This window comes from Cucumis sativus, chromosome 3 (genome assembly GCF_000004075.3).
Source record: "Cucumis sativus cultivar 9930 chromosome 3, Cucumber_9930_V3, whole genome shotgun sequence".
NCBI lineage: Eukaryota > Viridiplantae > Streptophyta > Magnoliopsida > Cucurbitales > Cucurbitaceae > Cucumis > Cucumis sativus.
In genome coordinates this window covers 40407407-40421785 of record NC_026657.2, presented here as the reverse complement: position 1 = coordinate 40421785, position 14379 = coordinate 40407407, and the positions used below count along the sequence as shown (strand labels likewise).

At 31.6% G+C, this 14379-nt stretch overlaps 4 protein-coding genes across 7 annotated transcripts in view; 1 reads left to right on the top strand and 3 right to left on the bottom strand.

Moving 5' to 3' along the window:
* The window catches only part of LOC101208985, a 28478-nt gene extending 28164 nt beyond the window's left edge, over positions 1 to 314 (bottom strand). For all 3 annotated transcript variants that reach the window (XM_004148474.3, XM_031882099.1, XM_031882100.1), the window contains exon 1: positions 160 to 314. The gene's annotated coding sequence lies outside the window, so the exon portion shown is untranslated. The remainder of the gene's footprint in view (positions 1 to 159) is intronic.
* A 2398-nt stretch (positions 315 to 2712) lies between these two features.
* LOC101208742 (cytochrome c oxidase subunit 6B) lies at positions 2713 to 4859 on the bottom strand. 2 transcript variants are annotated; one of them, XM_031882121.1, is made up of 4 exons: positions 4561 to 4858; positions 3587 to 3687; positions 3099 to 3180; positions 2713 to 2959 (listed from the first exon to the last, which is right to left on the bottom strand). In XM_031882121.1, exons 1-4 carry the CDS (start codon positions 4771 to 4773, stop codon positions 2906 to 2908), a joined length of 450 nt encoding a protein of 149 aa, XP_031737981.1. In that variant the 5' UTR covers positions 4774 to 4858; the 3' UTR covers positions 2713 to 2905. The 2 variants fall into 2 exon arrangements, with proteins under 2 accessions (XP_031737981.1, XP_031737980.1); XM_031882120.1 differs by lacking the exon at positions 2713 to 2959 and having other exon boundaries at positions 2966 to 3180; positions 4561 to 4859.
* Positions 4860 to 8046: 3187 nt separating this feature from the next.
* On the top strand, positions 8047 to 9036 carry LOC101208499 (putative invertase inhibitor). Its single transcript, XM_004148472.3, has one exon. The coding sequence runs from the start codon at positions 8240 to 8242 to the stop codon at positions 8783 to 8785; it is 546 nt and encodes a 181-aa protein (XP_004148520.1). The 5' UTR covers positions 8047 to 8239; the 3' UTR covers positions 8786 to 9036.
* A 414-nt stretch (positions 9037 to 9450) lies between these two features.
* LOC101204642 (nuclear intron maturase 2, mitochondrial) lies at positions 9451 to 12517 on the bottom strand. The gene has a single exon (XM_004148456.3). It carries the CDS (start codon positions 12136 to 12138, stop codon positions 9970 to 9972), a length of 2169 nt encoding a protein of 722 aa, XP_004148504.1. The 5' UTR covers positions 12139 to 12517; the 3' UTR covers positions 9451 to 9969.
* Positions 12518 to 14379: the final 1862 nt, after the last annotated feature.

Genomic DNA, 14379 nt, shown 5'->3' with positions numbered 1-14379 from the left:
TAAGATTGGCAAAACTATGCTAAAAACATAAGAAATTCTTAGCTTGACAACTGAAAGAGAAGTCACTTGAAGCTCATAGACACTGAAACTTACAAACAATTCAACAACCCAAAGAAGAAATCAAAGAAAGAGAAGGAAGAAAAATTCAAGTATATATACCTCATCGAGAGTCAAAGCGGCCGAAACAATCTTACAACAATCATCATCCGTCTGATGTAGACCAGAAATTTCAGTTTCATCCCTCCGGCGTCTTTGAAAGAAGAATTTGGATCGATCTTATTTTGTAAATTACTATTCCAATGCTTTCACATAAATTAAAAAAATTAAAAAAATTATACTCTTTTTAGTTTTTGTTTTCTTCCTTTTTTTATTTTTCGCTCGCTTTCCCTTTCCATGTAATGTAGGGCCGTAGGCATGTAAATTCCATCATTCTCTCAGGTTTAAGCCACTGCGTTTTAGCCTCTTTTTACTTTCTTTTTCTTTTTCCATGTTTGAGTAAATTAATAATGAATTCATATCACTCCATTTTAGTTAGAAGAAAACTGCTAAATTTAAAAAATAATTCATAATATCATTTTTTTTGTATATTGTAAATTTAATAAATACGACGTTGTTTTACTTTTAAATTTACTATTTTTACAATTTTGAAAAATGCAACTGACATATATTTTATTATCATAAATTTTTGTCTTATTTTCTAAATTGTAAAGGTAGCATATTTAAAACTCGATAACTCCTTGATAGTCATTCAATAGTCGTCTTTGCTTGTCATATTCGTAATATGCAAAATGATGTTTCATAAACTGTTTTTTTCTAAATGTTTTTGTCATATAATGCTATTAGGTTATTTTTCAATATAATCTAGTAAATCAATATGTTTTTAAAATATAGTAAACTGTGAGGGTCTACTTACAAAGCATTGCGAGAGATTTTATCGTGATAGAGAAAGATAATTGATCTATTATTGTCTATCGTAAATAGATCGTGATGTTTTTTTATAGATATTTTAAGAAGTGTTGCCATTTAAATTATTTTTTTAAAAAATGATAAATGCTAGTACAAATATTTCACTTGAGGTAGACATGTAAAAATAATAATTAAAAGTATGGGTTGAATTTGAAGATAGTAAAGTTAGAAAAATAGGTGGATAAAAAGCATACATTATCTTTATACGTTGTCTGACTAAAAGAAGAGCATACATTAAATCTCATAATTTGAGGCATCTCCCTGGTATAGGCTTATATCATTCAAACGTTGTCCTTTCATAACGCCAACTTAGTACATAAATTACAATAATAGTAAATAAAATATTACAACTTAGATAATGAATTCAACCTTTCAACCTATATAGTAGTTAGATACTTAAAACTAAATATCATACGAGTTTATTAAACACTCAAATATTATAAAATCAAGTTATCCTATAAGATTAAGTCAAAATGCATAAAAAGAACTCACAAATATATGAAAGATTGACACGTTAACAACAATATATTACGATGAATTAGATTAAAGTATAAAAATAAAAACAATTGAATATTTTATCAAACTTCTATCTCAATCCTTTATAGTTACATTCTCTTGTAACTGGTTGTATAACATATATAGCACATATACAAAAAAGAATTATGTTTTTATTAAGTGATACCCTAAACAAAATTTAACTTGACTTAATGGTAATTGAAGTGATATCCTTCTGTATGTAGAGAACTAATGGAACTACTTTCTTAAAAGAGAAAAAGAAAGAGACACAACCAAAACACATATATAGATCAAATATAATATATAAATAAATAAAAATTTGAAAATTAAAAAAATCAAAATCTCAAATCTGTGCCCGCCCAAGTAGATGGTGAATTACTAGATGCTCGACAAATACATGAAGGACATGCGTAGGTGGTTTGAAATGAACATCTATATTTATATATTTCTCTAATATGTATAAAGAACTTATTTCTCTAATATGTATAAAGAACTCTGGTAAAAACAACTAAAGAATTTATGATATGAACATCTATATATTTCTCTAATATGTAGAAATAGTAAAAAAAGTTTAATATGACTCATTTTACGTATACTCATAATATGAAGATTTGATACAATTTATCTACTTATAATAGAGAATAGAATTTTAATTTTTCTTTAGTATTATTACCTTATACTTTATAGGTAAATATTCCGTGAATGTCCACTTCAATACACACACAAATTTTGTAGGGAGAAGCGACAAAGTTATGCAATAAATACAAATCTTATATTTTCAGAATTAGAGACTAAAAAATATGAATTTTATAGTGACCCATGCCAGCTTGTACACGTGCACAGCCCAATTATCGACTCCACCGTACCATTCCATATATCCTTCATTAAAACCCCTTTCCCTTTCCCTCCAAAAAAGGGAAAAATATCGTTTAGTCTTCATTCAACGCTACTGCAATAAATGTACATAATGGGTTCCTTAACGTCTTAAATAATTGGCTTTTAATGGACTACCATTAATTAAATTTTGTATTGTTGTGATTAATCAATACCTATCTTTCACTGTTTTGTCCACTTTTCCCATACCTTTTTAATTCCTTCTTTCTTATAGAGATGGCAACAGTTCGGTCCAACTTGCAAATTTGATTAAAATTAAATTTGCATATGCTACGACTGATTTGTGATTTTCTTTTTTTTTTTGTGTCAATTTTTAATAATATTAACATACGTTAGTTTCAACCAAAACTAAAAGGATCTATTAATTGTTTTTAAAAACTTAAAAATTGATCATATTTCTAAACACAATGTACAAAAGTGGGAATGGCTAAAAGTGAATGAACTGCCGACTCCCATGACTAAAGTGATATAAATCGTATATGAACCACTTTTTATTATTTATTCACACACACATGACAAAGCCACAACCTTACATTGGACCAGGAAAGACCCCAAGCTCCCTTTGCTCATTCCATTTCTCAACCTGCACACCAACCAAAAATATGGCCTTATTCACTAGCTAGACTTTAATATATACATGTGTGTGTGTGTGCTATACCCTTCAGAATAATGAAAGACGATATTAGGTGAAATGCCGTGGTACTGAAAATCTCCGGCCTCACCCATTCACCAGGACATAGAGATCGATAATACTTGGCGAACTTCTTGCATTCAGGTGCGTGTTCCCCCTTCTTCTGCACGCACCTAATAATACGAGCCAAAATGATATGACAAAAGTAATAAAAATAAAGAACAGAGAAATATAATTAATTCACACACTTTTCTAATCAAAATGGTTCTCTCTATATTTATCATCATTTGTTGATAGGATGGTTGGGAATTTATAACGAAACAAATGTTTTGTCACTACAAACCCTTCAAAAACACCGAAGATGTTCCAACTTTATGCTCTGTTAGATAGTGGTAAGATTGCCCTTCAATCCTCTCAAGATTGAGATTTAATTCCCACCCCTTAGTACACTTTGTTCCATACAATTTTTATGGAACTATAGAACCCCATATGTTAAATGAGGCTGACAAAGACTTGTGCATATGAAACGAATGGTTGAAAAAACATATATATATCTGTGTATAATTAGGTATATTTTACCTATGATATTCCAAATATCGTGCATAGCAATGGCGAGTTTGATTAGTGAAAGGAAAACGAATATCGCTTGGCGCTGTCCCTACTCCCTCATCCATTACCACCTATACATGCAATGTTATAATGTGAAGGGATACTCTTCATTGATTCGAAACTTCAAATCCCCCACGACCTCCCTAACTTCATAAGATATATTGATTAAAAAAAAAATACTATCTCTACACTGAATAATATACTTACACTAACCATCCTTTAAGCTTTTGTGTTCGCTCATACGATTCAAAGTCTCGGTTAAAGATTATAAATTTGGTCCCTAATAAGTATGAGAATTGCTATCTTTAGTATATTCACGTGTGTGGGTGATCTTTTCACTCTAGGTAAGGTCGCAAAATATAACTTTTTTGTAAGTGGATAGTCTGTCCTGTTAAATGGATGAGAGTTTGGTTAAGAATGAATTGGAGTGTATATAAAAGAAGAATGAGAAAATACACTAGTGTACATATTATAGACTATAATCGTTGTGTAGTATTTATTTCTCATGATTAGTTAGTTTACTGATACTCACTTGGCAGACGAATAATTAACTGCGACCTACCCATTGGAGCTGATAAAAACAATATTCTAACTTCTTTTGAAGTAAAAGTACTAAATTCTTGGTTATTCTTTAGGATTAAATGTGTTTAACGATTTAAAATACAATATTATAAATTTATAACACCATTTAGATATATGAACAAACATAATATTATTCTCTCCCTCATCAGTATGTTGATAACCACCTTTGGTTGATCAGTAGTTTTGGGTTAAATTTCCATCAGTTTTTGGAACATTCCCAACCTCTCACCTCCATCATAAAAAAAGAAACAAAAATCATGTAAAGTATCGTTGAATTAAGCTATTTTTTTTTATAAAAATAGCAAATTTACTTTCTTAACGCATCCAACCTAAGACATTTCTACTTATTTAAGGAAAGAGACCTTATTATCTCTGTCTTCACTACCGCGGCGGCGATCATCGTCGTTGCCGTCGAGGTTGGTCTGAGCGGAAGGAACGGAGGAGGAAGAAGGCGGTGGAGGCTTTGAAACGGTGCCGTATTCATGAGCTGGCCTTGGTGCTTGTTCGCCACGTGCCACCTTGCTCATGTCTCTAGATCTCATCTTGTCGTGAGGATCTATCTGAGACGCTGACATTATTAAATTGTTTTTTAGCTTTTCTACTTTCTGGGTTTCTTTTCTTTCTTTGTATATATAAAATGGGAACGGCGTTGAGGTCTTAAGAAGAAGATAGTGTCGGTCTGTTTATGGAGCAGGAGCCATGCACGTTGCAACGTGCTTGGTACGTGTTTTCTTCAACAAGGGCCCATCTGTCATCATCATTTTCATCTCCATTTTTCTTTGGAGGAAAGATAAAGGTTATATATTTACAATTAAATTGTAGGTTTAATTTCAAAATTAAGATCCACGAAGATGGTAATTAATCATCATTTACATTCTGCTGAATAATAATTTTAAACAAAATTAAAGTACAGTTTTTCTCATTTCTTTTAGAATAGTTTGCTGTTGAGGAATTGTTAATATGTATGATAATTAAGATCCATAGGGTAATTAATACGTATTAGGAATTGTTAGCTAAATTTGATTTTGTCTTGGGTAAAATGTAGACAAAAAAGTAATAAATTAGAGTTCTAAATATAGGATTATGTCTTCTGTTATTGGCTAAATAATGCCTTCTCCTGTATTTATATCAGTCTGTCTCCCCAATTAATCAACAATGTTGAGAAATCTTACCTCAATATATATATATATAAAAGAGAGTGAAAAATGTTCACTTTGGATTTTCTTTTTAAAACAATAGTGATGGGTATAAAACTTAATGTTTATAGAGTTAATCATAGGAACACAATATTTAGATCTAAGATGCGTTTCCTCAGTGCAATAATTGAAGGTTGGATGAGATTTGAGCCATCTCTACCTCTAAAATATATATAGGAGATGAGATCAATTACTATTAAATTAAACTTGTTATGCTTAAAGAAAAATGTTTAAGACATCTAATTAATTAGTATGAAAATTAAAACCTACGTTGATTAATTGTATACAATTTCATTCTAATTGATATTGCACAAGTGATGTTTAAAGCCGGCCTAGCAAGCATAAATCTATGATTTTAGCTCAATATGTATCTCTTTGGACTCTCGATAGTGACTTAAAACATAAAAATGTGTTGAAGAAACTACCACATATATATCAAATCAATACGAAGCTCACTGTTATGCATATCATATGAAAAATGATCTATCCATATCAATCTAAACTATGATCTATAAATTAAATCTTAAGAAATGATTGTTCTTCGTATCTTTTCTTGACATTTGATTTTAGTTTTGAAGAAAATATTTCTCGTTGATTTAAAGAATTCTAATTAACTTCGTAATCTTTGGGCGGTTGGTTTTATATGGTGGGACATCATATACACCTTTTACAGAAATTATAATCATAATATAAATTATGTAATGTAAGGTTGGAATTAGTCGTGATTATATTGAGTCGTTTTCAAGGGTTATCAAGCATAAAACCGATTTGTGTATGATTGATTTATAAGTTTAATCAAAATGGTTGGTTTTTAAGCATTCATATTATAATATAATAATCATTAGAGTAGTTATTAATTTGAAAAATATCTTGTTAGAAATAATAAGAATAATGGAGATTGTTATGAATATATATATATAAAAAATGATTTACAAAATATAACCAAAAGGAAAAAAAAAAAAAACTTAAATGGCAGCAATGAGTAGGAAAGAGTTTAGTATCCTTCTAAATAGTGATATTTTGATATTGGAAGGAAGACTGAATTAATTACTGTCATCGACGTATTACTGTCATCTATCATTGATACATATAAATATATCGTAAATTTCTATTATATTTATAAATATTTGATACATATAAATATACCGTAAATTTCTATTATATTTATAAATATTTTAAATAATTTTGTCATTGAAAACCATTATTCTAAGAGGCATTTTTAAAAATAGCAAATAAAACAAAATATTTATAAGTTATAGCAAAATTTTGAATTCAATCAATTATAAAAACCGGTAGATTTCTATTACTAATATAAACATATCTATGTTTGTTAGAGTTTATTATTGATAGAATTTGAAATTTTATTATATGTTATAAATATTTTGTCAAATTTGCTATTGTTTACCATTTATATGACGTGAATAAAAAAAAATTAAGAGTAAACATTTTTTTTTAAATTACAAAACAATTTAATAAAAAATAATATTCCAACTCAATGACCATTGGATTCGATGCACCAAACGTGTCATAAGTATAGCAATAGAACAGGTCGGCCGACGGCCATTTGATACACAGCGAGAAGGAAGCAGAGAATAATATCATTTCTTTCTTTCTAACAATAAATTATTCATACGTTGCTTTACAAACTTAGTTTTAGAGCAACCTTTCAGTTCAGTGCACATTTTCAAAATAATTCAGCAATTTTTTCTTTTTTTAAAAAGTATAATGTACGATTGGAAAACATATCTTTATATTTCCATTGTGCTCTTCCAAACTTTTCAGAATTTCTATTTTGCAATTTGTTATAATCAAAATAGTGTATCCTATCTAAACCATAGATAATGAAACAATAAATTTAATGATACATTAGTATACACAAATGAGATCATTGATAACTTTTCTTTTGCCCCCAACATTTTTAGCAGATGCTTATTTTGCCTTCAATTTTTGGACACTTCGCTTCTGTTTAGGTGTTCATCGAAGAGATTTTTTGACAATAGAGGTACAATTTTTGCCAACGTGACATTCTAATAGTTAGAATGTAGATGATTACACATGGTTAGAATGTAGATGATTACACATTGAATAATGTATAAATGTGATCCTTATAACAAAAATGATTATTCGAAGTTTGTTTATCCCATGTTGCTCATTTATCTATAGAACACTCATGAGATGTTAGAATAATAGATGTGCAATTAATAACCCCAAGACACAATAATTAGTTTATTGTAAACTTAGTTGATGGACTTTGAGGTTTTTGTTTGTTAGAATTTGGTTCATCAAACTTTTTAGAAATGACAATCTATTAACATATAATTTTGTACTTAATAAATAATTGACAAAGTAAAAAACTTTTCAAAACTAATTGACTAACCTAATAAGTTTTTAAATTTTATGTTTAAATAAAACCTTAAACTTTCAACCTTGTTTTGTTTTTTGTATTTGTTTTCTAAAATTAAGTCTACAAATACTATTTTTTAAAAAATTAAGTCAATAAACACTATTGTCAACTTTAACTTTTGACAAGAAAGATCTCAAACCCCAAAAAAACTAATTTGTAATCAAACCATTATCTAAAACTCTAGAGAAATAGTTCAATAACTAACGTGCTATCACAATTCAGCCACTCTTTCGGTCAAAGTCTATCAAGGGAAGAAAAAACACATACTCGAAACACCATCCCATCATATTTTTTCCTCCAAAGTAAAATAAAATCATCATATTTATACATAAATGTCCTCCCAAAACCTGGTTTTCTTCATGAACGTGCTACCCACAAAAAAAAGGATTATAAATCTCTTTCTTCCTTCAGTTTGAAACTCACAATCCCCAAATTCTCAAAATGGAAAACCCCACTTCAAGATCAATTTTATTTCTTCTCTGTGTTCCAACACTTATTCAATTAGCGTATGGTTTGGACATTGTTCAACACTCTTGCAAATTAGCTGCAAAAACAGACCCATATGTTGATTACAAACTATGTGTACAAACCCTGAAAGCCAGTCCCAATTCCAAAGATGCAGAGTTCAAAGACTTGGTTGTGATTTCAATCAACCAATCAAAGGCCAATGCCACAGAAATTGGGTCAGAGATTTCAGAGCTAATGAAAAGGAGAAGTGAGAAATGGGGGCAATATTCATTGAATTGTTTGAAGAGCTGTTTAGAGCTTTATTCTGAGGCTGTTTCTGATTTGGAAAAAGCTTTGAAAGGTTTGAAAATGGAGGATTATGAGACAGCAAAAACAGGGGTGAGTGCAGCCATGGATGCACCAGTGAGTTGTGAAGATGGGTATAAGGAAAAAGATGGTGAAGTTTCTCCTCTGTCAGAGATCAATGATGGGTTCTTTCAGTTGGTTGCAATTTCTCTTGCTTTTATCAATATGTGTTAAGTGTCAAGTGATGGATGATGATGCCCTATAGTTTTTAATGGTTTCGAGTTGGGGCTATGAAGAGAAATTTGCTGTGTTTAGAAAGGGTTTTTAGCAATAATATGTACTTTTTGTGTCTTTTGGTATATGGTATTGTGTTTTGGGAGTGTTAATTAATGTTTCTGTTGTAGAACAATGTACTACATCGTTTCAAATGTAGACAATTGTTTATGTCGAAAAGTTTTCATAGTACTATTGTAATATTGCCTCTATTTGATGTTTGTTATAAAAGAACTATGGTTATATTATAAGCCTTCACACTAAACTTCAAGGTTTGTGACTCTCGAGTTGATTTCTTTTCTCTTGGTCCTTCAATGGAAAGATTGAAAAGAATGGCAAAATGAGTTTCAACCTTCTCTGGATCCAAAACAATAATATACTGGTATTTACTAGTATCAACACAATAGAGACAGTCGATCAATATAGACTAATCCAAAAATTAATTCTGCAACAAAACAATAAATAGTGGTATTTGCTAATAACAACCTAATGAATTCCTCCCCCCTGCATCCCAGCCCAGCCACAGCAAATTTTATCTCAAAGCAAGTTTAGGCCGATTAAGTACCTGTTTGAATATTCTTGGTAGGTTTGGAAGGCAGAATTCAGCAACAAACTAAACAAGTTAATGAGCGAAAAACAAAAATCTAGGAATTATTTGAGAAATTCGTACCTGATACAACCATCTGCATCAAAAATATACCAAAATCCTGTATTCAAAAATCAACAGAAAAGATATACCTGCAACTAAAATGCTGTATGATTCTCTATTCGAAAAATTAATGACCAAGTACATCAGATGGCAAAATTAACCTTTTAGTATCCCAACCACAATTGATCCACGTCAAAATTAGAGTGACTGCTCCTTGCCACATAGGAAACAGAACCTCCGAATTTAAGGAGGAGAATATGTAACCCATACCTGATACAATGCCATAGTTTCTGATACAGATCACCGAGACAGTTGTCATATCGTTAAGATGAGACTCAAAAACACAGCAGTGCTAATCATTGAGAACTTGGAATTTTACCGAATGTCTTGGATTGTTAATTTGAATGTTCTAACAGTGGTAAAGAATCGGAGTCCAAAGGATGCAAAGTTTTTCCTTAGGATTGAAGATGGAGCATATTATCCAAACAAAAGAACTTTATACTTCAGCTGCTTGGTCATGCTCTTCCAATTCTTTGGATTTGGAACCATGACTGCCCAGGTTCAAACCCAATATTCGATGATCGCCACTGTTCATTAGGGACATCTGATCCATGGTTGCATTCCTCTTGTAATTCCATACAAGCATTGAAATGTAATCTTGAGGTGAAACAAGACCCAGTTCCCTAATACATCTACGTTGCTCCTCAAGTGTTCTAGGATCTTCAAGCATTATAAATTCGAGCAGGGCCTTTTCATGATCCGGTCTCCAGTTATTTGGCAAGGGGGTGTAGTCTGTCTCAGGGACAAGAGACATCCGAGTGAACTTAAGGCCATCAATTGACTCAGCAAGGCCCATCCTCAAAAGATTGTGGTATTCAGGCGATTGCCCTTTCTTCTCTTTCAAAGGGCGACTGAGATTTCGAGCACCAATCTTGTAAACTTTCGCTCGTGAACGGAGTTTGTACTTTGCAGCATATAGCTTTGCAAGTGAACCTCTTAAGATGTAAGAGCAAAAGTTCACCACTTTCCTCCTATTGTCTGCATATTTGTACCACTCCACAATTGTTAACAAAAACTTGTTCATTTGTGAATTTGTGTGAGCTTGTGTGGCATGAAACATTCTAAAACAAGGCTGTGGATCAGGATCTCTATCACCCTTTATAAAACTCAGCTTCCTGAATTGCTTAATGCATTGTTTCAAGCTTGCCGTGACAGAAAGGAGAGTACCAACGCCTTTCTCACTAATGATCTTACCACCAGAAGCAGTATACCGAAGCGTTGGGTACACGACTCTTCGACAAAGTACATGATCGAGAAACATGATACCCTTGGTAATGTGTTCAATGGGAAGGCACTCACTGTCAAGCTTGAGCATATATTTCTCATCACAAAACTCAATCAATTGCTTTCTTAATGTTGCTGCATCTGCCCTAGGTCCTCGAACACCAATCAGAATATGACCTCCATACCGAATGTAATCCATCTTCCGTGTCTTGTCCGGACCACTCGTCGGTACAAATTCTGGCCAGGACGTATTTCCTTGATCTGCTTCTCCTTCAGGACTATTCCATATAACATCACTCTTAGATGGAGAGTAGAAGTCTTTGATCTTTCCCTCCATCCAGTGGTCCAATTCATCTAAACAAATATTAGCTAGAAGAGGGCTAAGTATCCCACAGTGTCCCCATGAAGGATTCTTCACTGCCTCTTCAGGAGCAAAACCAAAAAATGTCTCCAACCAATATGGATCAGGCTTTGGTTCGTCCTCAGCTAATACTTTCTTCTTCTGATACTTCCTTTTCTTCTTCTTCTTCTTTTCCCCTTCGTCAATCTTGCTTGTTATAACTGGTGTAACCAAAGCAGATTTAATTAAATCAATCACTTTTTTATCTCTAATATCTCTCATTAAAGCATTTATAACTGCCCCTACTTTCATGCCATCTAAAATTGTACTTAAATCCCCTTTCACATACCACAAATAACCAGCAAAATGCCTTCTAATTACCCGCAACACCGTATGTGCATTCCTCCCAGGCCTAAATGCATAAGACTTTGGCGAAAACCGAGCTTCATAAATTGGTTCCAGGATCAAAAACAGAACCTCTTGAACAATTTTATCTTGAAATGCAGCAGGCTGTGTCGTTGTCAATATAGCCTTTATCTTCCTCTTTGACAATGCTTCATAATCCGTCTTATCTTTTGGTGATTTTATGAAGAACTTTAATCTTGCCCCCCAATTGAACCTACTATCTAGAACTGCATTTCTAAGGGCAAGTAAATCTTCCAATGCTGACCTTTGTATTGCATTTCGAGGCATATATGAGCCCATCTCATCCGCACAAACTTTCTGGTACGCCAAAACCCATAATTCAAACTTCTGAAGATACGTGGTCAAATTGGAAACAATTCTATCCGGTTCGCGAAAGTTCTCTATCCACATCTGGGAACAAGCAGAGATTCCATCTTCCTTCATCAAGTTGGATGGATCATTGGGATCAGGCGCCCGGCGGTGCGCCGGTACAAAGGAAAACACTCTACATAATGGAAATCCATGAAAACTAGATTTCAGAGGATTGAGCTCGGAAAAAATAAATCCACTGCTAGTTCTGACAACACTGGAACTCGCAAAAATCCGATGTGCAAATATGAAAACGCCACGATGCATTTAGTGCAGAACGTTATGCTCGAACATTAGATCATATCCCGGGAAGAATTTCACGAACCATCAATTCATAAACCCGTATCAATTGATAAACCATAGAAATTAACACAAACCCTAACTCAAGAAGTTTACAGAAAGTGATTGAAATGCAAAAGTTTATCGTCCAAGTCTGAGCTAACCGTGTTAAACCCTACGGAGACTGTGGCTTCAACTGAATCATGCGACGAATAACCAAGAAAATACGGCCAGTAAAGGAAGCGGCAACGGCGGAAATGAAAGCAAAAACCCTTTTGCTTAAACCCCCAGTGGAAGTCGCCGCTTGTAATTTTGAATTTTGCAGCAATGCCCTTCAACTCCGTTATATCATATTGGGTTTCGTTTTTAATTTCAAATATTTGGGTTTTGTGTTTATTTGTTTTTAAATACATCAACATCAATCCAAATATTTATAAAATAAAAGGTCTACGATAGACTTTGAGTTTATATGTATCAAGACATGTTCATTTAACTAGCAGGGATCTGTCTTATAAGAAGAGAATTTCCAAGTACACGAAAAATGAGATTTAGGGTTTAGGGTTTTCATTGACATTTCAAGACTAAGTACAATAATACATTCCGGATCTCGATCATGTCCAAAAAAAAAAATGAATATATATAAATTATATTTATAAATAAAAAAACAAAAGTGGTTAATATTTCTTTACCAGGAATCTGATACCACAAAATCTTAGCACAAAAATTTATCGTGTTTTTCAAAAAAATGCTAGCGATGGAAAATGGGATATAGTAAATATCTTGTTCTATTACAAATATTACGCGATATTTTGTTACATTGTAAATGTTTTTAAAAAGTTTTTAGTTTAATTTTTTTTTTCACATTTATGGTTTAGTATTTTATTACAATAATTGTTGATAAAGAATCAAGCTCCTTTTTTTTTTTTCCATTTTTAACTTGTTTTTTTTAATTTAGAGGTAATTATTTAATTTATTCACAATTAACTTGAACCTTAAATTTCAGGTTATGTTACTTTAAAAACTCAAACTAAGTATTGAATCAATTTAAATCATTAAATGAACTAACTAACAAATAGTTTTTTCAATCCATATTGATTGGTGCAAATAAGTTTACATGGTGTATGAGACTCTTTTAAATGCAATTATCAAGGTACATTAGATAGAAATACAACAAGCAACAACCTTTTGCAAAAAAAAAAAACATATGGAATCAACTTCAAATTTTAATATTTTTTTAAAAATAATGCTATTTAAATAATTATTATAAACAACAAAGTTGTCGTAAAAGTATTGCAAAACATAGGTGGATAAGTCGTGTACTGGATACACGATTGTCATAGAAAGTCGAGTACCATAACACGACTCCAATCATAATTCTGGTCAGGTGGGTTGTGATTGGACTAAAGAACATCGTGCACGAGTACACGACTCTTCTCCACAACATTTTCATCCTATTTTTAAAAAATACTTTAAACTTAAACTCCTAGTTTGTTTTTTTTTTTCTTGGTTACCATGTTTTTGCGATTAGTTCGAAGAAAACAACATCATTCTTGAAATTAGCCCTTATTAAATATCACTTTGGGTCCCAAGTTTTATGGGATATAATTAGATTGAATTTGTCTGTAACTCTTTAACCTTTGCGGTGTTTGTTGATTTCAATTTAATCTGTATTCTCTAGCATGCTATCATTTCTTTACACATACACTTTCAAATTTGTAACAATTGGATCCTTGTTGTGAAAAAAATTATCAAAATCAAGTGTATTTTTAATATTGTATACTTTGTAGCTTACAAACACATTGAGTCCTCTAATTAGTTTATTAATCCATCTATGTAAGATATTTTATCAAGGATTATACATCATTATAAATTTTCACGATATGGACCATAGATTTTATAATAATACTACATACCTTAAAAAATTATAAAGTATATGGATTAGATTGTTGGATATCATAGTTTACGAACTACGCTGTCACAAAACTATAACTATACATACTATAATCATACTTTACAAACTAAATCGCTACTTTCACACGACTTCATAAAAAAAAATAAGATTTTCCATAGTTAAACATGTTATATTATAAAATGGAATTACGTAGGGAAGGCATAGATGTAACAAAATGTAATATGGTTTAAAATAACGTCCAAATCATGCCAATAATATCATATAAAATAAAGTATTTAATAAAATACCACTTGGAAGAGGAACTCAATAAGACTTTA